We start from the raw sequence: 17076 nt of genomic DNA, 5'->3' as shown, positions 1-17076 counted from the left end.
AATTTCTAGCTAACACACATAGATCATCGGTGTCTACATCTGAGGTTCTATGTTCCAATTACAGTCAGTGGAGATCTATTAAAAATAGTCAGTGAAACCTAAATGTCAGCTGTGAGGTGCACTGTGGTTTAACGTCGGGGGCTGTATTAATTAGTTCTTCAGTGACTATAATGGGAGCCCAGGCACCCGAAGTTACACGAGCTGAATCTAACAATTAAATTTTGGGTATGCATAGTTGATATCTAGTCTATCCTGCTGTTTTCATAAGAAAATTACTTGTGTTCTCATGAAAATCAAATGTACAGTGACCAAAGCCATTATTGGAAGAGTCCCAGAAGGGTTGCTTCTGTGGATGTAATGGAGGAATGTGAGTAATCCAGGCCAGACAACAGGAGAGGGGGTAGTCAGGTAGCTGCAATTTCTGTGCACTAACCAGTTCTTCAGGCTATCTCCCAGTGCAAGGGAATGATAAGATAATTGATTTGTTGTCATCTGACATAGTACCATAGCTTGATGATAGGAACTCCCCGGAGTGCTACTGTGCAGACCAATGTAGTTACTGTGAGGCCTCTCTCGGGCTCACCAGCTTCTCTTGCTTTCATTCTTTTGGATACTTTGGTGTGTTTAGGGCACCTTGAAACCTCGCTAGCAAGCGTTCTTGAAGTGACATGGAGTAAGTTTGTACACTCAAATGCATCTGCTAAAATAAGCATAGGCCCACCTCCAAGCTATAAATAATAAGCCCTGATGTATTCAAGATGACTCTACTTTGAGCTGCATCAGCACCATAACCTCCCAAATAAATTTATCTTTAGGCTAGCTGTTGCCTAGTCTGATTTAAGATTTCAGAATAACAGCCAGAGGGTTCTTATGGTAGTTAATGTTGTTTTCTGACCTGAAAAATTGATCTGATAACTTAGTGGTAGAAGCTGAAAATAGAAGAACTGGTAAAATCTTCTGATTTAGCAGATCTTTCAGGTAAGATACCAAAATACTTTTTGAAACACATTGAAGCACAGAAGCTTCTTAAGGAGTCGGTTTCTTGAATAGTGTTAAATAGAGGGTTAAATAATTCATTCTTTAATAAAAATAGATTATTCCACCTTCTGGATATAGACTAAGTTGTTGAGTAAAATACTTCAGCTAATTTAGGAATTGGAAGGATATAACTGTGGAAAAACTAGGAGAGGAGCTGAAATGTTAGTTACATAATAACAGAATTAATGTCTTCAGAATGTTTAGAATTGCTTTCATAAAGAAAGAATGTAAACTGTAGAGATACAAATATGGAAATATATTTCCATTAAAAGATTTTGTGTTTTGAGGCGGGGGCGAGAGAGGGGGAACTGCATCAAGAGAAAAATTAGCATTCTCTTTAGCTAGGCATTGTTTACTCATTTTCAGTGTCTTGGTGTAAGGTACACTGAGGGAAACATTCAGTATTAAAGAAACATGCTGGAAAGACATGGACCTGTTGGAGTGGCTCCAGAGGAGGGCCACAGAAATGATCAGAAGGATGGAGCACCTCTCCTGTGAGGACAGGCTGCGAGAGTGGGGGTTGTTCAGCCTGGGGAAGAGAAGGCTCTGTGGACATCTTATTGGCGGTCTTTCAGTACTTAAAGGGGGCCTACAGGAAAGACGGGGACAGACTTTTTAGCAGGGCCTGTTGTGATAGGACAGGGGGTAATGGCTTTAAATGAAAAGAGGGAAGATAAAAGGAAGAAATTTTCTACAATGAGGGTGGTGAAGCACCAGAACAGGTTGCTCAGAGAGGTGGTAGATGGAAATACCCCTGGAAACATTCAAGATCAGGTTGAACGGGGCTCTGAGAAACCTGATCTAGTTGAAGATGTCCCTGCTTATTCAGGGAGGTTGGACTTGATGACCTTTAAAGGTCCCTTCCAACCCAAACTATTGTATGATTCTATGAAACTAGGAAGAGGGAAACTGAGACTGGGATAAGCAGAACAGGTTTCTTCTTGCTGACCCTTTCTTCAGATCATTCTGCTTATAACACAGACATTCCAGAGTATAATTAGCAGTGGTTATTTTCTTAGAGGAGTTTAATTTGTCTACATAACAAAAAAATAAATTAAAGAATTGGAATGAAGGGAGAATCTCCACTTTGGGAAAATCCAAATACAATTATGTACTGCTGGGAAACATGCTAAATATACAGATGTTGTATTGGAGCAAATACAGTCTGAGACCAAAAAAAAATGGAAACGGGGCTGGAAAGTACTGGAATCAAAAATTAGAATATACAAGTACGATTGTGTTATCAAATGTCAGTGGATGCACTAAAATATAACTACTGTTTCAGTGTCTAGAAGGACTTTAACATCAGTTCAGACTTGTATGTATAGAGTTTAGTAGCAGTCTCCACTTTAGCGGGATTTTTGTCTTAAAACTGTCTGCAGAGTTCAGATTCCACTTGAAACATAGTTTAGTCCTGAAATTGTCTTTAATGTTATTTGTACATAGCTGGTTTATGAGTATTTTTACACTACTGAGAAATGCATGCAGTCTAAATTGCGTTTTCAACTGTGTATGTATAAACTTTGACCTAAGTCTTGCTTCTGAGTAAAGTTAGTATCTTACTATGAATAATTATTCTTCAAAGCAGTTCTTTCTTTTAAAACATATTAGAGGATATCATGAAATTACTACTGTTAATTTCCTGTTCTAAATATTACAAGGAAGTAGAATATAGCCCTGCAGGTATAATGGTTGCAATTAAAATTTCTTGATTATAGCCACATAATACAAATCTCTTTCTTGGTTTTTGGTGTTTTTTCACTTACTGGAGGCCAAGACTAAAGCTACATCACAGATTTTTTTGAACATTGATTATTTTATCTCATTTATTGCATACTCTCAAAAGAGAATGTGATTTTTGCATATCAGTTGCGTTATGAATACCTTTACAATAGTGTTCTAGTGATCTCTTTTTTGAATATTGCTTTATAAAACATACTACAAATATTTTTGCGGTATGAAAAAGCAACAGATCTAACTCCACTTTTCAGATGCACTCCACAGAATGTTTTGTGTCTGCTTTCATGGTCACTTACCTGTTTAGAGTGTCTGTTGTTCACTGCATGTTCTCTAGGCATTAATAACAATTGTTGCTGTCATGTCAAAACCTTCTATCTTATACCTTTTTTATGAAATAAGTCAGTCCCAGGTTTTTATTAATATAAAGTGCCAAAACTTAAATGTAGTGAATAGTGTACTGTTACTCTTATTTTTGAATGCTCTGTGATTAAGGATGTTAAGAACTTATTCTTCTGTATGTTGTATTGTGGTGTCATTTCCCATCTTTGACAGCTTGAGTGCATAAATGATCAACAGATGAATTTACAGCCCTTAGCTTACTTTGACAACTGCCCAAATGTGTACCACCACACTTTGCATTCACTGCAAGGTTAAAACATGGACCTGCATCACTGCTGCAGAGCAGTTTGTCTACTGTAACTTTCCAATGTATACATCCTTGTCGTAGCTTCTTTGTTTCTGTACCAATAAAGAATGACACTTTTTTTCCAAGTGACTAAACTACTAAGTTTCTTGGATTCTTTTCAGAGAACTGGTGGAAACACTGAGGTATCAAATTTATTTTCTAATTATGGATTTCAGGTTTATAAAAACCTATAAAAGGCTTCCAGCATCTGGAGAAACAAAAGCAATGTAGGCTTATCTGAGTTCTTAAATCATCTGTGAGATAATTGATATATACTTTGTTTCTATTTGGGCTAAATTTCTATTTTTAATTTTTAATTAACAATCCTCAGCTGTCAAATCTCTAGTAAATTACTGCACATCTAAAATGTTGCTTTGTAATTGTGAAAGCTAGCAATATGCATTAAATTGTTATTTTTAGATTGTTTGATTTAGTAGCAAGAGGAATGTTCAGCAGGTTTGACATCTCAAGGAAATGGAGAGGTCATCATTGATCTTCAGTGGGATTGGATTGTATTTGCTCCTTAAACTAACCTTGGTGTTTGTTTGGTTTTCTGTTTTTCTTATTCTGCCAGAGCGTATACAAATGTGACTTCTTAAATCTTCAAATTCAGCAACCTCTTCAACTGGCACAAGATGCTATAGATGCCTTTCTTAAGCAACTGAAAAATCCCATTGATTCTCTGCCTGGAGAACTGTTCCATGTCGTCGTTTTCTCACTCCTCCTTTCTTACTTTCCATCACCCTATCAACGATGGATATGCTGCAAGAAGGCACATGAACTTCTCGTATTAAATGGCTTATTGCTTGTAATAACTCCTGATTCATCTCATCAGAATCGCCGGGCTATGATGATGAAGAGCTGGAAAATTGCCATCGAGTCCTTGGGTTTTAAACGCTTCAAGTATTCCAAGTTCTCTCACATGCACCTGATGGCATTTAGGAAGACTTCTCTGCAAACAACAAGTGACTTGGTTAGCAGGAACTACCCAGGAATGTTGTATATCCCCCAGGATTTCAACAGTATAGAGGATGAGGAGTATTCCAGCACTTCCTGCTATGTTCGATCAGATACCGAAGATGAACAGCTAGCTTATGGTTTTATGGAGCTACCTGATGCTCCTTATGACTCAGACTCTGGAGAAAGCCAGTCTAGTTCAATTCCTTTCTATGAGCTAGAAGATCCTATATTGCTTCTAAGTTAATGTAGTTGTTGAAATGCCCTTGCAGTCAAACCTCTTGCTTAACTAATTTTGCTATACTAACATGGGCTTAACACACAAAAATGGTTTGCATAAAGAAAATGCAAAGGTTTACAGAGTTTGCTATTTTTTTCTACTTTTGAATTTTAAAATTTATTCTTGTATGAAAGTGAAAAAAATACAAGTTTTATGCAAATGACTCATGTCATAGCATAAATTGCTGTTACTTTCTTTAGATTTGTATCACTAATTTTTTTTCCAGAAAGGTACCATTCTTTTCTTTAGTGCTGTGAAGTGTGAATTCTATTTAATTTGCTAAATGTTGTTTCAATATTTTAACTCAATGTGGTTGAGCTTAAGGCACTGGAGTTGGTGGGCTTCTGAGAAGTATATGTAGGAAGAAATAATTTGCACTTTAATTAAATGTGCAGATAGGTTAAGACACTTGGTTACGCATGTCCCTTCTTAATTATGGAACAAAACTTTTTTCCAAAATTTGTTTCACTCCGGTTAAACCTGGGCTGGAGAAACTATAATGCTTGCACATTTGATTTTATGTTTATTGCAGCCCTCTTGAGACACCACCAAAACGAGATAACACCACAACACTGGAATATACTCATCCATAGTTATACATACTGTAATTTCATTGCATAAATAGTAGTTAGACATGAGATTTCTGAAAATGTTATCCCCCCCAGAGGAGTACGGTACGTCTAGTCAATTATGTTTCACTTCAAAGCTGGAACATGGTTTTGCAATTTTATGAGTGTACAAGCACTAACACATATCAGTATTTCCCCAATGATGGTGTTCTGTATTCTCTTCAAACTGTGTTTTTTGGGGGACAGGGCGGGGTTTGTCATGTTTTAAAGTAAATTATTTATGCATTTTAAAAACAACCAACTCTTTCTTTACTTGTCCTTATTTGTAGACATCCCAAGTTATATGGTAACTACAGACTGATTTTGTAAAAAGGAAGATAATAATACAAGTTTTTCAAGGATACCCATATTTGCACAAATCCGTGTATTCAGACCACATAAGTGAAGTTAACATACACTATTTGTTTGCTTATTTGGACCCAAAAATCATCCGTTTAGTTAAATAAAAACTCCATAGCTGTCTGAAAACTGACCTGCACTGTTAGGAGATAGAACAGAAGTGGTTTACATCTATTAAGTTTTTTGACTTGTGTAATAAATTTCTGAGTCTTTGCAGGAAGAAACAGTTCTGTTCGGTGGTAAAAATAGAGGATTCAGTATTAGTTTAGCTTAGATTCCCCTCCATTTAAAAATAATGGCCAGGGTTTTCAGATTTGAATGTTAGGCTGTTAAATCTATATGTAAGTGCCTAATAATAAATGATTTGAACTGGGTGCCACATCATGGTTTTAAGACTGACTTCAGCAAAATGATAGAAAATACTAGTTTTGGAGGTGGTGGTGATGAAATGTACCTTACACCATATTAACCTGCCATGTTGTATTTATAATGCAGAAGATAACCAGATAAACTGAAGTTGTAGTGTGGATAACACAGTGGTTGCTATAAAAATGAAACTTACTCCTTCCATTGAAGTTTTGCACTGAAAGTGTCACAGTTTGACCTACCTGTTTTTCTCTTATACTGTTTCCTACATAGAGTCATCCCACATTGGCCCAGCTTAACTCAAACATGATATGGACTACAATGCTTTATTCTTTAGCATAAGCTTTTTGTGTTTCCCTTCTTAAATTTAAAGCATCCCATAATACGTGATTCAAATTTGTTATTCAATCTGAATGATAAACCAAACAATGATATTCCAATAAAAAATGAAGTTTAGACATACAAGTAATATGGTTGACTTTTAAATTTTTTTTTCAGAAAACACCTGTCTAATGAAATACACCATGGCTTCAAAATCAGCTGTAAGTCAGTACTTGCATCTGATGCTTTAGCATTTCATTTTCACTAAAATTTTTGTCAGTCAAAGCCTTTTTTTCTTCCCAGTTAACCACTGACTCCAGCAGTGCTCATGTTAAAGCTAAAATATTGGTGCTATAAATTCAGCTGTTTATGAAAACTTAATCTGTGCATACTTCAAAGTGTACCTAACACTTTAACTGATACTCCTTTTAAAAAAAAAAAAAAAAGTTATATACCAGCTAACATATATGTTGGTATTGGTTACTGTAAATTGGTTTATCCCCCCAAAACAGTTTAAAATTAACATTTAAAATTTCAGCCTTTTTGGCAGGCTGGTGACACAATTGTATTTGTGGTTTAGGGACCCAAGATTCATAACTGCTCATTCTAAGTACCTGAAGTGTTCTTTTCTGTTGTTCTCTCTCTCTCTCTTTTTTTTTCTTTTTTTTTTTTTTTTTTTTTACAAGGGACAGTAGTTTCTGGTGGAGGAGGAAAGTGGGATTTACATAAATACTTGTAACTCCATGAACAATAAAATGGTGATATCAGGAGTTGTTGGATATTTGGCTTTGGTACAAGAATGTTTCTAGGTTATGAAATATTTGAAAATTATGACTGTGCAAGAGATCTCTCATTCTTAAGGTGCTGAAGAGGAAAAGGAAAAAAATGTGTATTTGCATTTCTGTTGTCTTTATCTCACTACTTTTTGTGAACAAAGCACATTTATTAAAAAAAAAAAAACACAACCAAAACAACAGAAAATGTTTTTTATAATTGTTTCTTTGAGGTGGGGATGTCCTTTTTTCTTCCTGTGCAATTGTTTTATGCTGAAATCCAGTGAAACCAATGCATAGTTATTTTCCTTATTGTCAAGAAAATAGTTGTGTTGGGTTAATTTTATAAACAACTGAATTATAGTAAAGGTGTTAAATTTGGTACTTCAGTTTCTACATCTCAGTTGTGGTCTTTGCTTTACAGAAGGGGTTTTGGAGTTCCTCCAGTTGATCCTGTATCATGTTACTTTGCCTGCCCGCTTAGGATGCGACCACTTTCTAATGCTGTTCCTCTCTTCTCTCTTTAGATGTTTTCAATTTTTCCTCTGTCTCCCTGAAATACCTTTGCAGCACCCGTTGTGCGTTGGCCCTTTGAGGTCATTGCTGTGTTTTTCTACTTGGTGATTTTGAGTACTGGAGGTGTTGGGAAAGGATGGCAATGGGAAAAGAAACACAAAAAAAACCTGAAAATGCAAGGCTCTTACTCAGATCCAGATTTGAATAAAATTAGATTTCAGCAGAAATCTAAGTGTGTACCTAGCACTGCAGAACCAGATGGTATATTCTGGTCTCTTTCTTGACAGTGAAGATCAGAAAATGTGATTTCACAGCTGTTCTCAGTATTGCTTCCTGCAGAATCTTTCTGTGCTTTTCTGCTTCAGGGAGACTTGCTGACCTGTCTTTAAAAGTGTGATCATTCTAAGTCTTTGTAATCATATCTTCATGAATCAGCAGCCTATCTTTGATTGCTTGCAGTTGGGATATGTATATATTCAGGTTTTCCACTCCTTTTTCCTCGTTTCCTCAGTTATCCTCAACTCATTGTTTTGTACCTGTAGAATAGCAGGAAGACGTTTTTTATAAGGTTTGCGTTTCACAAACTGGCACAAAAGCTTAGTCATTTTTTTTTTTTACTTTTTAAATAAAATACTTTCCAAGAAGTTCAAGAAATAGTTGTTTGAAGAGTGTTCCTAAGTCACAGTTGGACAGATACAGTACCAACCAAGTGTTGCCCATGATGCTGGTAAAGCATCTGAAGCAGGTGACATTTACTAAGCAGCTGAGATTTCTGCTGTTCTGCTTGTAAAAGGAAAACCTCTCGGCCCTCTCTTTTTCGTTTTTTTGGGGGGGTTTTTTGGTGTTTTTTGTTTTTTTGGGTTTTTTTTTTTTAAAGTAACTTATAGGCCTGTTGGCCAGTTTTATGTAAAATTTGAAGAGGGGTAAGAATTTTGGAGATGAGTGAGGTTCTTGTGAATGAGTTGTCTGAATGATTGAGGCAGGAAAGACAGACTGTCGAAGTTCGGATGTTTGGGTATCCAGCTGTGGCCAGTCAGCACTAGTGCTCCTTGGCTAAGGGGATGAAGGGGCTGCTTGTAGTGAAGGGATTTACAGGGACAAAGGACATAAATCTGCAGCAGGCCAGCCCTCTTGCAGTTCAAAGAGCCCCTGTGCAGCAGCTGTCTAAACTTCATTCAAACTCCAGCTCCCCTTGTTTTGCCTGCCTAAGCAATGGAGCTATTATGATCCAGAAACTTCCCGTTCTTGCCGGCCTGCCTGCAAGGGCCACTTCAAAACATAGATTTCCAACACCAAGTGTTATGAAACACTGACAGTCAAGGAAGTCTGTCTTCTGCAGAATGGGAGGGTGGTGAAAGCTTTCATTTGGGAATCAGGAGTCAGTCTGGGACCAGAGTCCTCTTCCCCAGAAGGGTTAGGCTCACAAAGGATGGGAAAGGCTGGGGAGGGCTCGGTCTGTCTTCCAGTCCTGATTCAAGAACAGCTTTCCCTCTTCTGTGTCCTAAGCACCAGTTGACAGTGTTTATAAGTTTGGTTTCGTTGGTGTGTTTTTAATATTCTTCCAGCCCATTAACCTTGCAATTTTTTTTGTGTGCAGAGAATGCACTTTTGTAGAATAGTTTGGGTTGGAAGGGACCTTTAAAGGTCACCCAGTTCAACCCCCCTGCAATGAGCAGGGACATCTTCAACTAGATACGGTTACTCAAAGCCCCATCCAACCTTGAATGTTTCCAGGGATGGGGCATCCACAACTTCTCTGGGCAACCTGTGCCACTGTTTCACCACCCTCATTGTAGAAAATGTCTTCCTTATATCTAGTCTAAATCTTCCCTGTTTTCGTTTAAAGCCATTACCCCTTGCCCTATTGCAACAGGCCCTGATAAAGAGTCCCTCCCCATCTTCCCTGTAGCCCCCTTCGGGTACTGGACAGCTGTTACAAGGTCTCCCTGGAGCCTTCTCTTCTCCAGCCTGAACAACTCCAGTTCTCTCAGCCTTCCCTCACAGGAGAGGTGCTCCAGACCCCTTCGTGGCACTCCTCTGGACCTGCTCCAACAGGTCCATGTCTTTCCTGTGCTGAGGCCCCCAGAGCTGGAGGCAGTGCTGCAGGTGGGGTGTCACCGGAGCGGCGCAGAAGGGCAGTGTCGCCTCCCTGGCCCTGCCGCCCACCCCTCACTCTTGCCGGTCATCCAAATGCTGCTGAATTCCCAGAGAGCGAGTCAGCTGCGGGGCTGGAGGCTGCCCATGGCAACACCGGTACAACCCCACCGCGGCCCACAGGTCGCCTCATGGCCCGGCCCGGCCCGGCCTGGCCTGCTCGCCGCAGCGACCTCCGTCTCCGGCAGCGGCGTGGTTTGAGCCTCGGCGCGGCCCGTAGACGGGACGCCCGGCTCAGCCTCAACATGGCGGCGGCGCTGCGCGGGGGGCGGGAAGTTTCCGGGACGCCTGTTGAGGTGAGTGCGGGACGGGGACGGGCCCCCTCCCGCGGGCGGGGGGCACAGCGGCGGCCCGGGGGGAGCTTGGGCCGGGCTTGAGGGGCCGAGGGGAGCCGAGCCTGGCGGACAGCCCCCGGGGGACGCGGCCTCCCGGGCAGGCCCGGGGCCGGCTGCGCAGGGCAGGTTGTGGGGAGCGGCGTGGCCGCGGCAGACCGGCGCCTGGCAGCCCCCGCTCCGCGGAGCCGAATACCGTCGTTAAACTTGGCCGGCCGGGCCAGCCTGGCAGCTAGGGCTTCGGGCGCTGCCCTCCGGCTGTCTGACGGCGGACATCGAAATACGGGCTGGGTCCGCGCCTCCGGCGGCTGAGGGAGTCCTTCACCTGAGGGCCAAGCCTCCTGGGTTAATACGTTAGCTAAATGCGACTTTGTTGTTTAAAAACAAAGTCTCATAGAGTTGCTTTTTTTTTTTTTTTTTAAAAAAAATGCACTAAACTGGAAGAATAAAACTGAAGGAAAGAGGGTCTAGTACTTTCAATAGGCCTCACCTAAACATTAAATTGACTGCAGCCAAACTACTGAGCCATCTTTGGGGTTTGGTTCTTTTCTTCTACTTTCTTAGGCAAATCGGGGTAAAAACTACTTTGGGAATGCTGATGCTTTACATATAGGAAAGCTCCTGGGTAGTTTAGTTTCTAAATCTCTACTTAGACTCTAGGTTTTGCTTAAAATTGTGTTTGCAAAAGTTGACGAATATTTAAAAGTGGGTGTGCACTTTCTGCTTGTTTTGGATCTAAATGTGGTTTGCTCAGGAATGCAACTCGGATGTTGCAACCTGAAACATTAAGGCCATTAGTTTAAAAAAACAAGCAAATACAGCACCTTCCTCCCTGACTTGGAATAGTTTTTGAACAGTCAAAGTCTTAACAGAAATGAGTAACAAATAGCTATGTTTTAAAGAACAAATCAGATACTGAAATTTCTCATTAAAATTGTCTGAATTGCTGTGTTACATTTGTTTGGCAATAGCTGTGTGATGGGATATATTAATCATGAATATGTGCCTTTTCCTCTTTTCCCCAAAAAGCTGACCAGCTGTTTTGCTTAGGAAAATACTAGTGATTAACAGCGTGGTTTAGCCGTGCACCTTTTTGCTAATTGTCTGGAAGGTCAGGAAGAGGAGGCTGCGTTCATGGTCTGAGCTGTGTCACTTTGCAAATACTTTTTGCTGGAGCAGCCCCTGTGTCTTTCTGCCAGGGACAGGAGCATTCCAGCCCCAGCACCCAGCTCCGGCAGGTGGGGTGGCGGCAGAGGAAGCTTCTCCATCGTGTTTCTCATGATGTGATGGCAGCAGAACTCCACTTGTCACGAGCTGAACCAGTCAGAGTGGTTTTCTGTGACGAGCAGCTGCCTGCCTGTAAGGGAGTTTGGTGGTGTAATGATCCCACCAGAAAATAATTTAGCGACCATAGCAAAATTTTGAGCCAGGCATTAGGCGGGAGCTTCCGCCCTTTGCATGTGAGCCCATCTGCCTGCTTCCGTGAGGCCGATGTCCAAGGGAATACATACAGTATTAGCCCCTTGGTTTGGAAGGGTTCCAGAAAGGCTCAGGAATCAAGATAACAGGGCGGGATGGCAGATGTGCTTCAGCGTAGCAGTCATTACACATCAGTGCTGTGGGTTGGAAGGACATGTGAAATCATCCCTCTATATTCGATGACCTTAAAGGTCTTTTCCAACCTAAATTATTCTGCGATTCTGTTCATAATTTGAACAAGAGATAACTGGTGTGTGTGTGCACCTGTAGGACTTGAAATAAATGGCTCAAGTTGTCCATAATGCCAGTGTTAATTGTAGTACAAGAAACAGTGAGACTGCGGACCGTGCTATGATACCTGATATTTTGTGACCTGGAGTATGATAGCTGACTTTGGGCTTTGTTATATATATGAAGTAGAAACAAGTGAAAGGTTGAGTGGACCACTAAGTATATTACCAGGTCAGGGGAGAAGTATTACGAGATCTTAAGCATCCAGGCAACTCAGAATTAAGTTTATATGTATAAAATATTAATAATAATGAGCACTATGAAAATGCACAGTTGAAATCCAAAGAACTTTAACTTACAGCTACATCATGCACTAGCCATTTGCTTTAAGTATATGGTATGTGTTCTATTTCAATTAATAATTTCTGCAAGTAATATCTGCAATGTTGTTAGGTATTTAACGTAATTTGAAAATATATGTTACCAAACTTAAGTAGTTTAAACAATAGGATTTCTTAGGCCTAGTTTGTCTCTACATCAAGTAGTTAAGCTAGTTTTACACTGGGTGTCGGTCTTCAAATCAGCAAAGCTTATGGGTAAATCAGTCCGTTCACTTTTTCTTTTGTTGTTCACTGGTTTAAAAAATGAGAATTTAAAAATCAAGAGAGAATAAAGGGAGTTTCAGTCAAGGTGTCCTTTCATACTTTCACCAGCATTATAAATACAAGCTGTAAGCAATAACTTAGCTCTGAGTGTTCTTGACACGTTGGTTGCCCTGTCATACCAATAACTCTTCAGAAGTCTCTGTGAGATGGGTAATTAGGTAATTACTTAAAAAAATTATAGAGGCTACATATGAGTCTTCTTACATGTTGGGGACTCTGCCCATAACCTGTATAATCATACTCTTATATAAAACCTTTCATTAACAACTTTAACAGCAAATATAAATACTACACAGGATTTCAGTAAATTTTAAGTAAGGGAATTTGGACAACTTCCTGGTCTCTTGGTAATTTGTGATGCTTCTTAAGAAAATTAGAGACGAAAAGATATTGATGCTGATTTTCTTGTTTCTGTACTTTTCATGTTATCCACCTGTTGTTTTCTGCCTTATTTTCTCTGGAGGTATAAGCTCTGTTTTGTTTGTTCAGTGACTCCTGATTTAGAGTTTCTAGGCACAAAAGGATCAAAAATCAGAAGTACATGTGGTTCTCTTTACATGTAGTTTCACAGAAAGCTTGTTCTCTGAGTAATTCTTATCAATTTGTCACTTATAACACATTTTGTGTCCAGAGCAGGGCTGTGACTTCAAAGTACAAACCTTTTTTGCCTTTAACTAGAGAGCTCTGAACTGTGCCTCTCACAATGTTGTGACAAGTAGAAAATTATATAAATACGGTAAAATGGAGATTTTCATGGAACTAGATTTTCCTCAGTAACTTTTTTTTCCTAATTGTAGCAATTAGTAGTATTGTTTATTTGTAAACTCCATAGGATTAGACACCAGTAGAATTACCGTGATCCTCGTGTTTCAATACTTGAGTTCAGACCAGGAAGAAGCTGTCCTGGTTTAACCCCAGATGGTGACTAAGCACCACACAGTCGCTTGCTCAGTCTCACTGGTGGGATGGGGGAGGGAATCAGAAGGTTAAAAGTGAGAAAACTTGTGGCTTGAGATAAAGGCAGTTTAATAGGTAAAGCAAAAGCTGCGCACGCAAGCAAAGCAAAACAAGGAGTTCATTCACTGCTTCCCATCATCAGGCAGGTGTTCAGCCATCTCCAGGAAAGCAGGGCTCTGTCACGCCTAACAGCTACTTGGGAAGACAAACACTGTAACTCCAAACATCACCCCCCTTCCTTCTTCTTCCCCCAAGTTTATATGCTGAGCATGATGCCATATGGTGTGGAATATCCCTTTGCTCAGCTGGGGTCAGCTGTGTCCCCTTCCAGCTTCTTGAGTGCCCCCCAACTTCTTGTTAGCAGGCCAGTATGAGAAGCTGAAAAGTCCTTGACTGCTTAGGAACAACTAAAATATTAGTGTGTTATCAGCTTTATTCTCATCCTAAATCCAAATCACAGCACTATACCAGCTGCTAGGAAGAAAATTAACTCTATCCCAGCCGAAACCAGGACAGAAGCTTATCCCGTGAAATAGTAATGATCTGCAGTGAAATCTGCCTAGCTGTGTTTTCTTACAAAGTTCCTCTAAGTACGTTACTATCTGTTCCTATACTATATTAAAAAGAAAAGCATGTAGGTTAAATGGATTTGAGTGGGAGGCACTTATGTTTTAAATATAATATTTATCCTGAACATTTTGTAGGGTTTTTTTTTTGGTTTTTTTTTGGGGGGTGGGTGAAGTGGCTTAGAGGGCTGAAAATGAAGGCTTTGATTTTACATTAAGAAAAGTCTCTGAAAATGTTGCCAGATCAGTTAGTACATCTGTGTGTCCGCTCCCCTTCTGTGAAATGGAGATGATGATATCCTTTTTCATTATCTACTGTGAGTTAAGCTTGTTAACTGATTACAAAGTTGTTTTTGTAAATCCTGTAGCTGTTTGACTACTAAAAAGAAGTCTTGCAAAGCATGCTGAAAAGGTTTAGTATAAAGTGAAAACTTACCAAATGTAATGGTGAAGTAGAACAATGCTTTAAAACAATATTAAACTATTTTAGAAGGTAATGGATATCACAGCAATATTTTGGATACCCATAGATATCTAATGTAGGTGCCTAATGGATGGGTTTTGTGGAAACACTGCACAGGCCAGGTTTGGTTTACCTTTTCCTCTTATTCAAATTATGAAATAAGATTTACGCAGAACCCATTTTATATTGGTTTTAATAATGACCCCAATTTGAATGACCTTTAACAACACATTTACTTGGTCTTTATTATGTGTTTTTTAGTTTAGATGTTAAACTCTTTGGTGAGAAAGGATGTGTGATGTTCATGCTGTATATGATTAGAAGGAATTATTTGCCATTAAAACTTTTTTAATTTTTCTTCCAGGACTTTGGTGATTCTGGACCACTGTTACTGAAATGATATTACAGAAGGCAGCGACTGCATTGTGTTTATTGGATGAAACCCAAATATTTACTTTCAGTCAAGTGGGTAAAACCCCCTAACTGCAGTTTACATGTGTAGGTCACTGCGTTACTGTGTTAGTCATTGTCTCTATGCAGCAATGACAAGGCTAGAAGAAGCAAACAGAGAAGTGAACATGCACTCCTCCGTCAGATACCTTGGCTATCTTGCCAGAATCAACCTGCTGGTTGCCATTTGCATGGGCCTTTACGTCAGGTGGGAAAAAACTGCGGATGCACTGATTTTGGTAATATTTATTCTGGGGCTCTTTGTTCTTGGAATTGCCAGCATACTATACTACTATTTTTCAATGGAAACAGCAAGTTTGAGTCTCTCCAATCTCTGGTTTGGTTTTTTGCTTGGCCTTCTCTGTTTTCTTAACAATTCTGCCTTCAAAACAGATGTGAAAGAAGAAGCTACCAAATATTTGCTCCTCTCCGCCATTGTTTTAAGGATATTATGTGCTCTGGTTGAGAGGATTTGTGGTTGCATCCATCATCGACCGACTCTGCTGACAACAGTTGAATTTTTGGAGCTAGTTGGATTTGCAATTGCCAGCACGACTATGCTGGTAGAAAAATCTATGAGTATTATTCTGTTGGTCATGGCTTTGGCCATGTTGATTATCGACTTACGTATGAAGTCTTTTTTGGCAATTCCAAATCTGGCAATTTTTGGAGCCATTGCATCCTTACTCTTTTTTCCATCACTGCAAATCCCCACAAACCCATTTGCCTTGGCATGTTTCTTCAGCTGCCTGATTTCAGATCCCCTTCTCGACGTTTACTTCAGTGGACTCTCAGTTACTGAACGATGGAAGCCCTACTTGTACCGTGGTAAAATTTGCAGAAGGCTTTCTGTCATCTCAGTTGGAGTCATTGAACTAATCTTTTTCATTCTTGCAGCCTTTAAACTGCGTGATTTGGATCTCTGGTATTTTGTGATACCTGGTTTTTCTATTTTTGGAATTTTCTGGATGATCTGTCATGTCATTTTTTTTATAACCCTGTGGGGATTTCACACAAAACTAAATGACTGTCACAAGGTATACTATACCCACCGTGCAGAAAACAACAGCCTTGACAGAGTTATGGCATCTAAAGGAATGCGTCACTTCTGTTTAATTTCGGAACAGCTAGTATTTTTCAGCCTTGTTGCAACTGCTGTTTTGGGAGCCGTTTCTTGGCAGGTAAATAATAATCTCTTTATCTTGATGTCCCTCTTGAGAATGCTCCTGAGAATTGTTGGCTCCTTAGAATTCCTGTGACATTTGATGGTGTGCTGTGGCTCAGCAATTTGAAGTTGGAACCCTTGGTTTCTCTAGCATGCTCTTCGAATTTAACACTTTGTGCTGCTTTGTCTGTGGCCTGTTAAGACAACTGGAACATACCAGCTTCTTTATGTGGGCAGAATGGGAAGAATTAATGCTTCCAGGGGCAAAAGAAGTGTGCAAAGTATTTTAAGTTTGCCTACTTAACAAAATGATTTTGCTTTTGAATTTATTGTGCCATAAAACTTGTTTTCAAAGTAAATCACTGTGTCGAACCCTAGTTACACTCACTATATTGAGGGCTTTTCTTATGGACTATTTCAATGGAATCAAGGAAAATTCATGTTTTAAGAATATAATTTTCAATAATTTTGCTTTGCATTTAACCATTAATGTGGAGTTAGGTTAGCTGATAAAATAGTAAATCGTTGGCACGTGCTCTGAGTGTCTTATTTTCAAATCTAGTTATGCACCGCAGGATATGTCCTCTGAAAGACCAGTTCTTAAAATCACAGTGTTTTTTTACTTTTCTTTCCATTTCTTAATTATGTTATATTTTCTTTAGCAGAAAACATACGTTTCTCTCAAAATGCTCAGGTTTAAGTACATTGTGTGGTGTCACAGTTGCAGTAGGGTGAAAAGTGAGTTTCGTGTCTGTTTTCTTTTTTAAGCTTGTCTAAAAATCGATGGCAATAATTTTTTTACCCATGCATCTCTTAAATGAATGACATATATATAATAATAATATATACAAATTATGTATTATTTATGGCAGATCCAGTCTCCAGAAACTTCTCCTTAGTGTTTCCAGTTCATTCCTGCAGATTTTCTTAGATTAAATAACCTTGTGGATACAAGGTGTTACAGAACTTG

The 17076-nt window shown here is 39.4% G+C and overlaps 2 protein-coding genes across 2 annotated transcripts in view; both read left to right on the top strand.

The window, feature by feature from the left end:
- Positions 1-5672, top strand: part of BMT2 (base methyltransferase of 25S rRNA 2 homolog) — a 36854-nt gene extending 31182 nt beyond the window's left edge. Inside the window, exon 5 of the mRNA XM_063323194.1 lies at positions 4038-5672. Coding sequence (XP_063179264.1) covers positions 4038-4667 — 630 coding nt within the window. The 3' untranslated portion in view covers positions 4668-5672. The remainder of the gene's footprint in view (positions 1-4037) is intronic.
- A 4247-nt stretch (positions 5673-9919) lies between these two features.
- Positions 9920-17076, top strand: part of TMEM168 (transmembrane protein 168) — a 28833-nt gene continuing 21676 nt past the window's right edge. The window contains exons 1-2 of the mRNA XM_063323193.1: positions 9920-10094; positions 14856-16122. Of these exons, the coding sequence (XP_063179263.1) occupies positions 14986-16122 (1137 nt within the window). The 5' untranslated portion in view covers positions 9920-10094; positions 14856-14985. The remainder of the gene's footprint in view (positions 10095-14855; positions 16123-17076) is intronic.

The sequence above is a fragment of the Chroicocephalus ridibundus genome, chromosome 1, assembly GCF_963924245.1.
Source record: "Chroicocephalus ridibundus chromosome 1, bChrRid1.1, whole genome shotgun sequence".
NCBI classification, from domain to species: Eukaryota; Metazoa; Chordata; class Aves; order Charadriiformes; family Laridae; genus Chroicocephalus; species Chroicocephalus ridibundus.
This window is presented reverse-complemented; position numbering and strand designations above follow the sequence as displayed.